We start from the raw sequence: 15343 nt of genomic DNA, 5'->3' as shown, positions 1-15343 counted from the left end.
CCCACGCTATCAAAAAATGTTGCAAAATGATGGGCCTTACCCTGTGATTGGAATTGGGTAGAGAACGGTGGGCCGACTAATGGAGTGTAAATGGTTGGGCCACATGCACGGATTTTGGTAAAGATGGTGGGTCCTACGGTATCAAAACACGAAGTGTAAAATAATATCCCCTCTCATGTGCATGGGTAAATAGGGTCTCTTGCATTATCAAAACATGTGTTGCAAACTGATGGGCCCTACCATTCCACCGTGCATGAGGCGAAAACGTGTTGTGAAATCAGCTGCAGAACCTTTCCGATACTGTCTAACCAACAGTAATAATTATTAGGAGAATTTATATGATGGGTGGCCGTGAAAACACGTGAAGTCTTGGAAAATAGGTACGGCCCACTTTTTTTGATGATCCAAACCGTTCATCTGTTTGGGCATAACGTAGATAGGTTGTGCCCCAAAAATCATTTCCATAGGATGATCCTAACCCTCCGATTTTTAGAAGATTCCATAAATGGTTTTTGGACATCTCCATATTCAGATCCATTCAGATCGGAGGGTTAGGATCATCCAATGAAAATGATTTTTGGGGCACTACCTATTTACATTGTGCCCAAACATATGAACGGTTTGGATCATCAAAAAATGTGGGCCGTACCTACTTTTTGAGACTTCACGTGTTTTCACAGCCACCCATCATATAAATTCTCTAATTATTAGATTCCCAACTCCATGAGACCAAGCAAAAGTGTTATGATATAATATAATCTGGGATTTGCTAGCGTCCATTGCAGATGGCCTGTTGCGCGAAACGCCTCCTTTGATGGACGCTAGCAAATTCCTATAATTTTAATATATAAAACTTGGGAATTGCTAGCGTCCAGGAGAAGGCATTTCGTGTCTGGTTTGTCGCATGTCAGACCCCACCACGTGAATGGAGAAAAAAGTTGTTGCCTTCATTCACGAGGTGGCTGGTCCGGCATGACCAGCCGCGAAATGCCTTCTGAGATTGGACCCTAGCAAATCCCATAATACTTAGGTGGGTACTCCGGGTGAGCTAAGAATTTTGGCATTTGCACTACAAAATAACTTTTAAATATTTTGTACGCTAAATCCATATATCATTGCATCATGTTGTAACCTGCCCATTCTCCTATTATCTTCACACCTTGAGAAATAATATCTCCATCCCTCTCTTTCCATCCTCCTCACTCTCTGTTGCTTCTTAAAATAATAGCACTTCACCTCCTTTTGTTTATCATTTTAAACAAAAGACAAAGAAAGGAGATGGACATACTATGAAAGGGGTGAAGATATTATCGTTCTTATACTTTTAATGGGTATTCACACCCTTTGTTTTTATAGAAACACCCCTCCATTTTAAATGTCCTTCCTTCTCTTGGGAACATTAACAACTAAATACCCTGTTTGGATTGCAGGAATTTTGTGGAAAAGTTTATAAAGGAATTTTTTTTTTAAAGTACATATTTTTTTTAACATATGAAACAAGACAACTTGCACTAACCTATTCAGTTTTTACGAGGGGCCTTTAATTTATGATAATATCCCTCTAAATTGACCATAATCATATCATTTCTCTCTAATGAAAAATTAGAAAAAAAATTCTGTCGGAAATATTTTTCTTGCAATCCAAACAAGGCATTATTGGTTTGATGTAGAAAATAATCTCACTTATTTTCCATCCTTAAGTTAGATGCTCAAACTTAGGCGGTTAGGCCCTCTTCATATTGCAAGGAAAATATTTTTGACAGAAAACTTTTTCTTAGGAAAAAATTCTTCCTACGACTTAGAGGGAGGCAATATTATTAGTAATTTAAAGGGATATTATGATAAATTGAAGGCTCCTTTAAGTAAAAATTGAATAGGGTTGGTTCAAGAGAAATTCTTCTCATGATAGAATGAAGGACGCCCCTGCAAAAATCAGCTTCAAGGGTGCCCCCATTGGTTAATTTCAGCACGCACAGTTAGAGCATGGCTCACATCTTCTACGATAACATCTACAAGCAGCGTGTCCCGAACCGATGGTTGAATTTAGGGGCCCTAGTTTCTGTGTTGTAGACCAAATTTGACTTTGTTTCTGTGTTGTAGTTAAAGCAGCTCAGAAAGGTGTAAAGATCCAATTTTGCAATCGTATTCTACGACCATATACCATCATAATGTTGAAAACTTGGTACATCAAGATTATCGTTATGCCAGAGGTTTTCTTGCGGAGAATCATGAAGATTTCAATTTATATATACTTGATATAGATCATTGGCACAATGGTGAGGTTGCTCCATTGTGACCTCGTGGTCACGGGTTCGAGTCATGGAAACAACCCCTCTACAAAGCAGGCGTAAGGTTGCCTACATCTAGCTCTCCCCAGACCCGCAATGGCGGGAGCCTTGTGCACTGGTCCGCCCTTTTAGATATAGATCATTGGCAGGCGCTATCGTGCACTATCCATACGAAAAATATGTGACTGAATTTAATGGGATTTGCTAGGGACCATTGCAGAAGGCACCATGGGCTGGCTATGGCATAAGACAGCAGCCACATAGGCTCACTTTTCAGCAGATTATTTCTTATTCATGAGATGGCTACTCTCTCATGCAACAGCCGGCCCACGAAATGCCTCCTGCTATATGGTCCTTAGCAAATGAAACCTACATCTGTAATGTATTTAATAGCTACAACGAAACTTATAATAATATAAAAATAGAAATTACATTTACATAGCAAATTTCTTTATCCAAATATATATAATTGCATTCATAAAATATTTAATAGATAAAAGAGACTTCATTCATAAGGGTTTAAATAACCTTCAAGTCAGCCAAGTTTTCCCATAGTTTCTAATTTATGTTATGATAGTCACTGACAACAACATGTAGACAATTCAGTTTATCCCTATCTGAACTAAGTCCAATGCATGATGTGTTGAGAATAGGGATCCTAAAAATTGGTTTGCTTTAAAAACTTTATAAATTTTCTCCCTAATATGATATGGAAATCGTCCAAGGGTGCTGCAATGAGGTTAGTTGCTTACGACAGGTAATAGGGTGTACTGCTGAGTTTACTGCCTTAAGTTAGATGGAGTCTTTTTCGAGCTTCAACCCCAATTGCCTTGAATCCTGCTTGGAGACAAAATTGTAAGTGGAACCCGCGTGTCTCATGGCTTGGGTTACCTTCCCATTGATGCAGGCTTCAACATACATCAAGTCCTTGGACCTTCCTAGCAGATTTAGGTCCAGAAACCCCCGAGCCACCTATACTTGGCCCCGCTCTTGATCGGTCACTTGCGTAAAGACTGCAATGATCACACGACCCAACCATCGCAATATGCCTACGCACATGAAATTGCAGCAATGGGTTCATGAGATGGGTTGGAGTCGAAGGAATGCCAATCACAGAGCATACTTACTTCTCTACCAAGTTAGCTCGAGAGACACTGATGTCTACAGATAAAATCATCCCATGAACCAAATGAGCACACATCCTCACCCACTCCCATATAACATTTGCAGGAAACAAATTTCACCAATATCCCTCCAATACCAAAGGAAAAAGAAACAAAAATAACAAGAAAATGAACAGAAATGTGATAGCAAAATTGATCCAGAAAGTCACTTAAAATCTAATATTGTTTATCCCACCTGTTAAGCTCCAAATTGAAACCACATATAGTAAGGGAAACATCAATCTTTTACTGTTTCATCCACAGCAGATTCTCATAAAACTCTATGGTAGGAGCGTAAAGAAATTAAGCAAAGCCCGGTCTTGAGTCATCTTTCGTCATTCCATCAGTTTCGGATGAGTTCAATCTACATCCACATAGACAAAGAAAACAGAGAAGGTAAGAATGCAGACCTACCCATAACAAGCTTTCCATTTGCAAGTGGAAAACAAGGTTGATAAAGATGAATAAGAAAACTAGAATCATTTTATTAGTAGCTAACAATAGCGAAAAATTTGCACACCTCACAACAGATAAAGCCACTGTTTACTCAATAAAGCCGTCAGATACATTTGTTTGTATATAATAAATAGTTTACACCACTTTCTGCAAGGACAGGAATATATGAAAAATACAAATTTTTCCGTACCATTTGCAATGCTTAGAAGCCAGTCTTTTGCAGGCGAGATCTACTTCTTCGTTACCCATTTCAATTGTTTCATCACTGTCGAACCCCGCATTATCAGACATGACTTCTGTTTTCTCGCTGTCTTCCTCGCCACCTTCATCTGTCTTTTGCCTCTTATTTTTTACTGGACTATTACTAATCTTATCAAACTCCTTTTGATAGATGTCTTTACAGGAGATAGCCAGCGCACAAAGCTCTTCCTTTGAGAGCGATCTAGTTTGAATCCTCATATTCTCAAGTTTTGCCAACTCTTTGACCACATGAGGGACGAATTTCCACTGCTCCGTCACATGTTGAATATCCTAAAGGAAAATTCTGTTAGAAAAATAGTTGCAGGATGAGAAAGGCACCTAGGATGTCAAGTCAATCTCATATGGGGTTTTAGCTCCAGGAGGAAGGCATTTAGGATGTCAAGTCAATCTTAAATGGGGACTCAGTCAACCCCATATTAAGGGCATTTTGGTCACTGCAGAAAATCAGACATTTCATTTCACAAAAAAGGAGAGATGAAAAATCGATTCCACAAATTTGATTGATTGAGCGTTATTCTGAAATGCTGGTGGATATTCATGTCACTTCAAAATCATCATGTCTTTTGTAATTTCCACAATTCCAAGAAAACTTTGGTAAACTTAAAACATAAACCAGTGTCTTGAATAACTTTGGAATTCATTTTTCGTTTTTGAACATGCTATGCAAATAAAGAGCCTTTAGTAATGTATAGTGAATTCCAGCTGAGAATCTCTGATAGTATGCATCTGATATTATGCTGAAAGGAAATTTGCAATACTAAGTGTGCACCCACAAGTTGAAATGATAAGTAAACATTTGAATTGCCAATACTGCCACAGTTTACAAAAATAAGATATCTAAATTAGAAAGGACTGGAATACCTGGTTTTCCTCAAGAGCCGCCATGGAATCTTCCAAACACGTTAAAATTCCTTCTGCAGCTATTTTCTTCAATTCACTTGGCTCTGGCTGTCAATACAGAAAGGAAAGGAGACGAAGTAGAAATTCATTGTAGGTTTCACTCATAAGTCATAAGCACATTAGTACCTATTACATAATGATTTTTAAATATTTTATACAGATAAACAATATGTAGTGGAGAAGATCTTTATTAGGAAAAAAATCAGAATATCTATTGCAAGAACAAGTCCAACATATTCATCATAATAGCAACTTATATTTTCATGATGTCATTTTCTTGCTTCATGGATGAATGTGCATGTTAGTTAATTAATTGCTTCATATATATAGTACCAGTGGCATAATTGTAATTAGCTCTTACTTTTTTTCATCAGTTATCTTTAATTAATTAATGGCAAGTCTGTAAATATCACTCTAAGGAAAAACATATAAGTCAACTCTTAAACGAGCAGGATAATATATAAGCAACATCTTAAGTGAGCAGGATCTCAAGGCGAGTTCACGTAAGATCCCATGGCAAGCTCACGCAAACAATATCTCACGGCAAGGAGTTGGATTTTCTCCATGTCAACTTTCAAAACCACTCCCGAAAATCCTTTTTCCAAGAAAAAATCTTCCTTTAAGTCAATATTGCAGTGAAGCCTATATCCATTATGATGGCCCCATCCTAATTAGCTAGGATAATAAATTAATAATTAACAAGTATACACATGACAAATAATATTTTTTTTTTAAATGACTGCCTAACTAAAAAATAATGTGAAAAGGCAAATTAAACTATCAAAACTCTTTAACACTTTCCCTCAAGATGGAGCTTAGATCAAGGAAGCAGGATTCTTCCCTGGGAGCCTTCGATTCCCGTTTCGATTCCCGCTCTGGAAACCTTGAGTAGGATTTTTCCTTGGGAGCCTTCGATTCCCGCTTTCGATTCCCGTTTTGACTCCCGCTTTCGATTCCCGCTCTGGCAACCTTGGCTTAGATATCATCTATGCCGAACATGGAACAAATGATGCCAAACAAATTAACACCAAGTGCCTTGGTGAATATATCTACAAGTTGATATTTAGCCTCACGCACAAAGTAGCTATCGGTTTGCTAGTGACCTTTTCATGAACAAAATGAGAATCTGCTTTAATGCGCTTAGTCCTATGATGGAATACTGGATTGTTGAAATGTGTGCAGCTGCCTGGTTGTTGGAAGCATCTTCATTTGCTTGTCAATCTCAAAAACCGTCTCTTTCATAAAAGTCTTTAACCACATCAACTCACATACAATGTGAGTAATCACATATTATTCTTCCTCTGCTCTAGAGCATAAATTACACTTTGTTTTACCAAAAAATTGTGTTCTTTTTCATTGGAACAAAATTTATTGTTGCAAATGAAAATGGAAAGATGGGCATGGATGGTTGAATGAAAAGCAAATGGATAGCAGAAGGAGATTTGAAAACTTGGAAGAATAAGTATTACATCGAACTAAAAGTATTCCTCAGAATCCATAGAATATGACAGTGGTATAAACCAGATGTGTCAGTGTAAATAATTTGCAGGACTTACAAATAAATAGAAGACGGAAAAAATTTTCATGAAATTGAACAAAATAAACCACAACTCACTTTCTCATCTTGACTCTCCAGCCATGACATGGTCTTATTCAAATCATCAACAGCCCAATCTTTCACTTTGGAAGGAGAAAGGTACGTCTTGGGGGCATTAGAAGCTCCACCCTACATGAGAATTGATGATATATAGCGTCAGAAGCATATAGAACTGATTAAGAAACTTATGTTATACTAACAGCAAAACCAAAAAAACAAGCAACCAAACCCTCTGCTAAAAGAAGAAATCACATTCAAATGCACTAGCAAAAAGTAACGTGTGAAATCATATCTCTATGGTTGAGACATCAATAAGACATTAAACCAAAAACCATGCTAGTAATAGGATGTAGTCAGAAGTTCAGAACATGACCCAGGAAAATGAGCTCAAGGCAATTACTGTGATGTATATGTGCTGAGAGAGTGAAAGTTACATATTGGGTAAATACCTAGAAGACTGAAGGTTACTGTACCTTGAAATATTCACTTACACTCTTTAAATTACCCAATCTCATAAACAAAGAAACAAAACATCCTCATTAATGTAGGATTAGTATTATTTTTTTTACACTATTTTTAGCATCCATTTCTTATGTAATTATGGTGGACTTCCTCGGTCTTCCTTTATTTAATGAATCTTCTTTTGCCTCAAAAAAAAATAAATTAGCATCCAAAAATTATCATAGATTACTATAAAAATGTAGTTATGAATAACATAGAAGTATGTAAATTTAATAGATATGATCAGGGCGGACCAAACATTCAAAAAATAAGCGGACTAATCCTACCCCCTAGTTTGTGACTTATTCAACGAGTAGCTAAAAAACAGGCCATGGATCCAAACCCATACAAAGTGTCCCAATGAACTGGGTAACTATTATGGTCAATCTAAGACTGTTAGAACGATAAGTTGCCATCAATAGATATCAAACATCAAAATGGTCATACATTTGAATGCTCCATGGTGGTCTGATCATTATGCCCTTACAAGCAAAAAGGCATGGCATTAGTACAGCCATGTTCATTGAGAGAAGGACAAAGGTACACGGGAAGAAATCTTAATGTCTAAATTAAAATGGAAAGCCATTTGATATCCTTAAGAGCACACGGATGTGCCCTTTGTCCAGTAATACAAGCTTATGGTATCTGAGCATTCATCTGGCATGCCCATTGTAGTTGGGCAATAGTCCAAAAGTTGCACTGATTCCACTATCCCTACATTTGATAGGTAACCTACACATGGGCGGTAAAAAACAAAACTCAGAAAGGATCCATATTAAATCGGCAAAAAACCGCCAATCAGAATGTAAGACTGCTGATCCATGCAATTTGTGGGCTCTGGCCCATCCAAAGTTTGGTTTACTAGTGAACACTTCAGGTTTCTTACATGTACACCACAATGTGGTATTAGATTGAGGGAAACCTACTTTGGCTACTCCTCAATACTATGAATAGAGTTATACGATTTTAGTCACAAAAACCCACGAGAAATACGGATGTTGTTTGTGAAAAAAAGAAAGAACCTGAGTCCTGGATGGCCATCCCATAAACCATCTTCCCTGAAAAGGAAACTTGTGTGGCATTCATGCAAGGAGTATTAGATGTTAAAACTCACTTCAGATTTCGCAGTGACAATTGGCTTTGAATTCAGTCCTTTTTCAACTGGCTTGTGAGGTTTCCTACTCTGTGAATTTTCTTGATCTGCAAGAACTCCTGAAGTTAAGAACATAGAATGACTGACCAGCAGAACCAATGTTTGCAATCCATGCAAATAGTAAAAATAATGAATTACAGCTAGAAGATCATAGAGGCGCAGAGATGGTATTCAGATTTGATGTTATTGAAAACTACAGGCCGAAATAATTATCTGGTCACCAAAGAAAATTTCAAAACACAATTGGCTCTTTGAAACTTGGATTACAAAAGGCTGCACAAACAGAAGGCAATAATTTAATATGAACTTTGCTGAAGGAGAAACAATGAGAAAATAATTACATGTATACTTCCATAGCCCTATGATAGCAGTTAACAATAGTCTCATATGCTGAAACTCTTCTAATTGCTATGCCTTTTACAGGCAAAGTAGCCTTCTGTAAATATTCCAAGAATATTGACATAAGTATAGAATTTATTCCTATTTATTATTGTATCTTGAAGTTCTGCCTGTCTCATCAGCAACATATTTCATAGTTCCTTCCAAATTATCTCAGCATTCTAAGGGCTCTATTGGGCTAGGGGTGCAACTTGGGTGGGCTGAGCCCCGAACCCGACGGGTTCAACCCAGAAAAAAGTTGGGTTGGGTTGAGTTAGGGTCGGGCTCGGGGTCGGGTTCGGGTTCGGGGTCGGGTTGAGTTTTCTCAACCCGAGTTGAGTTCGGGTTGGGTCGGGTTGAACTCGGTCGGGTCGGGTTGGCAAAAAGGGTTCCTCGGGTAGAGTCGGGTTGAACCTCGTCAGGTTGGAACTCGGGTCGGGTCGGGTTCGGGTTGAGCAAATGGTTGGTTGGGTCGGGTTCGGGTTGGCCTCAACCCGACCCGAGTTGCACCCCTAATTGGGACCACATAAAAGTTGTGACATTCACTTCTCATAGTGGTTCATTCTGCTTTAGGAACCATGACATTATTAGTGCATCCTACCAGGCAAAATCTCCCATAAATGAACTTTCACTTTAATAAGTCAATGGCTAGTGACTTCCAGCATTTGTACTGTTTTTTCTACTCGAAAGATGTTACACTTGGAGTCTATACATCTGGAACCTATTAGAAGGCTAACTTTTAGTCCTTATCATGCCTATAAAGATATTCCAGTCAGTTTGTGCACTCATTTCTTTCTTATCAAGAGGTAATAACCTAGGTTTCCAATCAAAATCTAGCAGGGACTACTACTGGGTTTTTTCCCCTAGAACTCTCATAGTCCAGGTGTTTTGTATGCAATATCCTGGTGCATATATTTCAGAAGACTTCATGGTTCATGGAAAATTATCACTAATACATCTTGCCTCCAGCCACAAGTCACAATTTCAAAATAAAACATCCTTCTTATACCTAAAACCTTTAACTGCAGAGCAATTCCAAGGCCTTTAGTACATCCTAATAAAAATTCGTGTCAGGAAACGACAAGCAAAAGGTGCTTGCATTACATGAAACCTACCTGCACAGTAATTCTTACTTTGAATTTAAATTACCTGCAAACTTCGGAGTTGATCCCTTTCCCAAAAGGCATATATGTTCTTAATTTCCATTTTGCCCTTTCCCAAGAGGCATATATGTTCTCAAGTTCCATTCGTAAATGGTAGAAGGAACATAGTTGCATCTATCTCCCCATCTTTGTGTTCATCAGATGTCTTCACCATTATATTTGGCATACAAGCTGATGTGGAGGAGTAAAACTACACATTAATTGTGGCAAACAGCCAGTAACACTTTGGAAAATCAGAATGCGGGTAGAGAGGTATGTACATTGGCAATAACCTCCCTTTAAGAATTGAGAGGGCATCTTGTACAGTATTTTGGTTTTTTCCTTCTTATTCTTCGGGCTTTGGTAACTCCGCCTGTGTTTTTCACAGCCTGTCCCAAGCCAAGATAAAGGAGGAGGGTTGGCGTCAGGTTGGCAGCTGGCCGAAAAACTTTGCCACTCTTCTATGAAATGAATCCTATATAGAAAGAATTTTTTCTAAAGGATTCATTTAGCCGACCCCAACTAGTTTGGGACAAAGGCTTTGTTGAGTTGAGTTGAGATTCTTTGGGCTTTGGTCCTACATCTAATAGTCAATACAATCCCTTTTGCCTATAAACAAAATGGCACAAAATGATTTAAATTTTTAGCTTTAATCAATAACACCTTTCAGTTGAGCAGAGCTTAAAATATGCATTACCATATAAACTATGAAGGAAAAACATGATGCAGGCAAGTCCAGATATCATTGCCTTCCAAAAGGTGTAACTTTGTGCCTGAGCATCCGTATAAAGCAAATTATATCTTGTTTTGACAGTCTCTTCAAGATCTACAATCACTATTTCTAATATTATTCAAGATTCCATTGTTGCAAGCCTAAAAAAGTAGCCCAAAATTCATTGAAGAGAATAGCCTTGTCACACGTAGGGAATTTCCAGATGAGTTTTCACTTTTCAGCTTATGGTGATTTTGAATAAATTCCTTCATTTTGGTTTTTCCCCGTAATTCAGATCTAATCATATATAGTCAGCTCTGCCCCCTATGAGTAAGGCACAGCTTCTCACTTTTCATGAATGTGTCTCCCCCTCTGCCTGTTTAAGCCAAATAAGGATCGGGTGGAGATGGGAATGCTAGAGGATGAGTGGTGACTCGCCATAGAACAAACATAAGGAAATTGACCACTCTAAGTACAAGAGGAAAGGAATCATTGAGAAGTGTTTCCAGTTCGAATCAATCCCTCACATTTTTCGTAATGGTAAGCCACCAGAATGCCAGAAGCGACTGATGAGTTATGGCTTTAGTTTCTAATTTCAATTTTAGAAGTCCTTGTGTTTCTAAGAAAGAGTTATTAGGGTTACAATGAAGGTTATGGTTAGATTTTTGCTTTTGAATGGTAGGTTATGATTAGATGTTAGTAAGAGTTAGATTTGAAGAAATGAGAGCTTTTGTTCCTTATTTGTAAAATTTGATCACGACTTTTGCTATTTTCTTGAATTGTTCGATTCAATTTTTCAACCAAACCCCGCAATTTTTACCTTACAGGGAGCGATCATACCAACACAAATGCGGTAGATCCCATCAAAACTCTGAAGTTAAGTGTCCTTGGGCAAGAGTAGTACTAGGATAGGTGACTTCTGGGAAGGGCGCGATCATATCAGCACAAATGTGCTGGCATGGTCTATTCTAAAAAAATGAAGGTATTAATTTGGTGTATGGTTTGATATTCAAATTACCCTTTTCTTTGACAAGCTCCACTTATGATACAAAGAGTTCAGCATCCATAGTCTCCCCTGTAAAATGTGCCATTAAAAAGACCAGTCTAGATAAAGGAAATTTAAGAAAACTAGTCATACTTTTTATGGTTATAGAAGCTCGACTTCGAGAAAAAAAATGAAATCAGTTAAAAATTAGAAGTTATAAAACATTATAACAAACATTTCTTTTACCTTGATTACTCAAATGGCAATTCATATTACGCCATGGTTTTCCAGCATGCATTAGATAACTGTCGATCTCAACAAGCTTCTTCTGGTTGTAACACTCCAATATCCATTCCTAGACAACAAATTGTAACAACCTTGTCATTACTAACAATTTTAATGCAAAAACCAATCACAGATTCAAATGTATGATCTCATTCACATTACCCTAATAGTATATCCATTCCTTCCGGTAGATTCCTAATTTAAGAGCATTCAAGGCTACTGCATTTACATACACTGTATTGGAAAATCTAACAAAGCTGTATAGAATATAGCTATAAAGTAAAAGAATAGCAACCTTTGAAACAATAGTTCCACAATCTGTCTCAACTTGTCTATACTTCGGAGTATTTGGGAATGCACAAACAAGGAGAGTGCAACCAGAGGTCCAGTCTGCTCGACATACGGCACCCATTGAGAGTGCTTGTGATCGCAGCACGCTGCGTTCAGGATTAACAAATCCTGATAACACAAAGACCACCCCTTCCTGACCAAATAGGAATTGTGATGAAAGTTCTCTAAAAAGAAAAAAGAAGCATAGATCCAACTATTGAAATTATATTTCAGAGCTTCAAGTACGTTCTTACCAGAAGTTTTGAGAATTGCAGAGTCCCCATATTTGATGCAACTTCACCTATACCTGCAGAATTTTCACCACAATTATATTTCTTAAAAGAAATATTGCCAATCATTGGAAGCTAGTGTTACTTCATTTGGAGCAGTTTTTACTGAATAGAGGTTACCATCATGTGATTTAACTTGACTTGTAGATTTCTTGGGCTTCTTGCCTTCATAAACTTCCTCGTGAATGCCAACATCAACATGTTTCCCCTTATCTTTCGAGCTCATCCAAGAAGGAAGATTTCGCCTTACAGTCTCCTTATTGCTATCACTAGGCCCTAACTCTGCCTCAGACATGATATACAAGACTTCACAGTACGTAAATTTCCAACTTACATAGCCCACTGAAGATTTAGGTAGTTTGCAACATAGGAAGCACCCTTTGAAGCAAATAATAGAAGAGAATTTCTAATACACCCCTCTATTGTCATGTAACAAGTGAAACACAAGAGAAGCTTGTGATTGATCTTCAAGATTCATTTCTTCCTGCAAGATGAATACCAACATTAAAAACAATAAATAGAATGGATGGAACTGTTATTGTTCAAACGACATCAGAGAATGCTTATTACTTCTAAAATAAGGCAAAAAAAAAAACATCAAAATACATGAGAAGAATGACAAAGATTTAAGACGGTATAATTTGTATTCAAATCCAGACCATCAGGGGTGGCTGGTTCTGGCTACTATGGATTGTCCTAGCACACTGTTTGGACAATCCTAATTACCTAATGGGTAGCCTTCAAATGGAAGGTTAAAAACAAAAATGATCAACGACCTCACATTCAATATAAGATGTTACTATTGTCCAACATGTGAGACTTTCGTATAGATACCCATCAAGCAAGGGCCAACCATATGGACAGTCCAAATCATCTAACTGCACGTCCACATGTACAGTGGTAATGGACAACTAACCAAGCCAGTTATTCATGATCAACCAAAGGGCATGTCACTTGTACTGTTGTCATTATTTGTTCTTAGTTGTGGCAGAATGACATTTATGTCTTGTTCTTAAGTTCAGTACTATCATGCAAAAAACTTAGTATATGAATAGTAGAACACATAAATTCTATAATACCTCCAATTTCCACATGGTATCAGAATATCGAGATTTTATATGCTGTGTGCGCATGACGTCCAGTATTTTTCAAAAAAGTAGAGTGGGTCCACTTCATAGGATGGACCAAACCGTTCATTTGTTGGGCCACAATGTAAATAGATTGTAACCCCAAAAATCATTTCCATAGGATGATCCTGTCTATAGAGGGACTACACATTATAGAAACCTCTACAGATCGGAGTGTTATGATCATCATATGGAGATGATTTCTGGGGGTACAACGCATTTACATTGTCGCCCAGAAAATGAACGGTTTGGATCATGCTATGAAGTGGGACACACTGTTCTTTTATAAAAAATACTGAACTTCGCGCGCGCACACCCTATTTATCTCCCCTCAATCCTTTCTTTTATTGTGTTCTTTGGGTATCAAAAGTGCAAATTAGATTGATTTCTTGTGACCGTTGATGGTTTTAAATTTCCACCGAAATCTACACAAAACAAACAAACTGTTTCCGTTTCCATTCTCATCAGAGTGCAAACCAAAACCGAAATTGAAATTGAAATTGAATTGGAAGAAAGAAAACGAGATGAAATGTGGGGTTTGAGTAAGGAATAACCCATTTGTGGGAGAAAGAAGAAAGGAAACAAAAAAATTAGGGTTTTATTTGGATTGGAGAGATTTTAAGTTACCTGCGTAGAGATTCCTTCGTCTACAACGTGGGGACGTGGTTATCGAACATTCAAAACCACAGGGAGTAGGATTCCAAGCAAAGGAAAACGGGTGGAGTTATCACTGTCGAGTTAATAATCAAGGGTTTTTATTTTGGAATAGAAACGGATACGACGACGCGCTTGTGTCAGAGTTGTCCCGAACATTTCTTATATTTACACCTGTACACAAGTTGGTGTATGCTTGGGTTTTTTTTTTTTTTTGCTCGGTAATTTGGGCAGACCCCACCAGCTATATTAAATAAAACATAATTACAATCTTTGATAAGCCATGCCGGAGAAATCTTCCGATACAATGTTTAAAAGCTCATCAGGAGCCAAACAAAGAGGGATTGGGTCCCCTTTACAGATACAATTTGGTTTAGATAGGAAGTCAGCAGCTCTGTTGCCCTCTCTCCAAATGTGAGTTAGAGTCCAGCGGTCGAGAGAATTGAGGATGGTTCTGAGTTTTTCAAGGGAAGGGATTTTCCTCCAAGGACAAGGCCACAGGCGATGAATAACCATGACTGCAAGGAGAGAGTCAGATTCTATCCATAGATTCTTAACAGGAAGTTGGCAGGCAAGAATGACTCCATGAAGAATAGCTTCAAATTCTAATTCCTGAATTGGGAGAGGCTCACAGTTGACAGAGAAGAAAGAGAGAATGGTCCCCAAGTGGTCCCGGAGAAGGCCACCAACCGAGGCAGAGCCACAAACAAGGGAGGCATCAGAATTCAACTTAACTTCAGATTCAGAGGGGGGCGCCCAGTAACAGAACTTAGCTTCTGGGGTTTTGCTGACCAGAGGGAGATTGAAAATTTTCGCAATTTTGCAATTTTCTTCGGAGGTTTCGTCTTTCAGGTTTAGAGAGAGAATACGAGACCTCGAAGTGCTGATAATTCTGCTAAGAAGGATCCTTTTGTGAGTTTTTTTGTTTTCAGAGTCTCGCATTTCTTTCTAGCCAGATTAGGTAGATAGAAGCAATGAGAAGAATTCTGGTTAGTGAATATGTCTGCCCCTTCTTTTTGAATTTATTCCGGATCCAGCTTTCCTCATTAGAGAGCGATTTCTTTTGCTTCTTCCTAACAGAGATGCAGCGAAGAATCCAACGCCAAATCCAGGCCGAATAA

The 15343-nt window shown here is 38.0% G+C and overlaps 1 protein-coding gene across 2 annotated transcripts; it reads right to left on the bottom strand.

Moving 5' to 3' along the window:
* Positions 1-3448: 3448 nt before the first annotated feature.
* On the bottom strand, positions 3449-14353 carry ATXRCC1 (BRCT domain-containing DNA repair protein). 2 transcript variants are annotated; one of them, XM_077355608.1, is made up of 10 exons: positions 14196-14353; positions 12562-12925; positions 12406-12458; positions 12117-12305; positions 11783-11891; positions 8281-8378; positions 6684-6794; positions 5030-5116; positions 4098-4438; positions 3449-3815 (listed from the first exon to the last, which is right to left on the bottom strand). In XM_077355608.1, coding segments are annotated over exons 2-10 (1164 nt in total). In that variant the 5' UTR covers positions 12737-12925; positions 14196-14353; the 3' UTR covers positions 3449-3814. The 2 variants fall into 2 exon arrangements, with proteins under 2 accessions (XP_077211723.1, XP_077211724.1); XM_077355609.1 differs by having other exon boundaries at positions 8281-8366.
* Positions 14354-15343: the final 990 nt, after the last annotated feature.

Source organism: Tasmannia lanceolata, unplaced genomic scaffold (genome assembly GCF_043159265.1).
Source record: "Tasmannia lanceolata isolate RefF3 unplaced genomic scaffold, GAP_Taslan_0.1 ptg000015l, whole genome shotgun sequence".
NCBI lineage: Eukaryota > Viridiplantae > Streptophyta > Magnoliopsida > Canellales > Winteraceae > Tasmannia > Tasmannia lanceolata.
Note: the sequence above shows the minus strand (reverse complement) of the source record. Positions and strands in the feature narration are given on the sequence as shown.

Excerpts from the sequence above, each read along its gene's own strand:
- ATXRCC1 (XM_077355608.1), bottom strand. The coding sequence starts at position 12,736 with ATGTCTGAGGCAGAGTTAGGGCCTAGTGATAGCAATAAGGAGACTGTA. Across the intron at positions 8,379-11,782 it reads TTGCCATTTGAGTAATCAAG|GAGTTCTTGCAGATCAAGAA; the intron begins GTAAAAGAAATG and ends TCTTAACTTCAG. Across the intron at positions 5,117-6,683 it reads TGGAGAGTCAAGATGAGAAA|CCAGAGCCAAGTGAATTGAA; the intron begins GTGAGTTGTGGT and ends CTGTATTGACAG.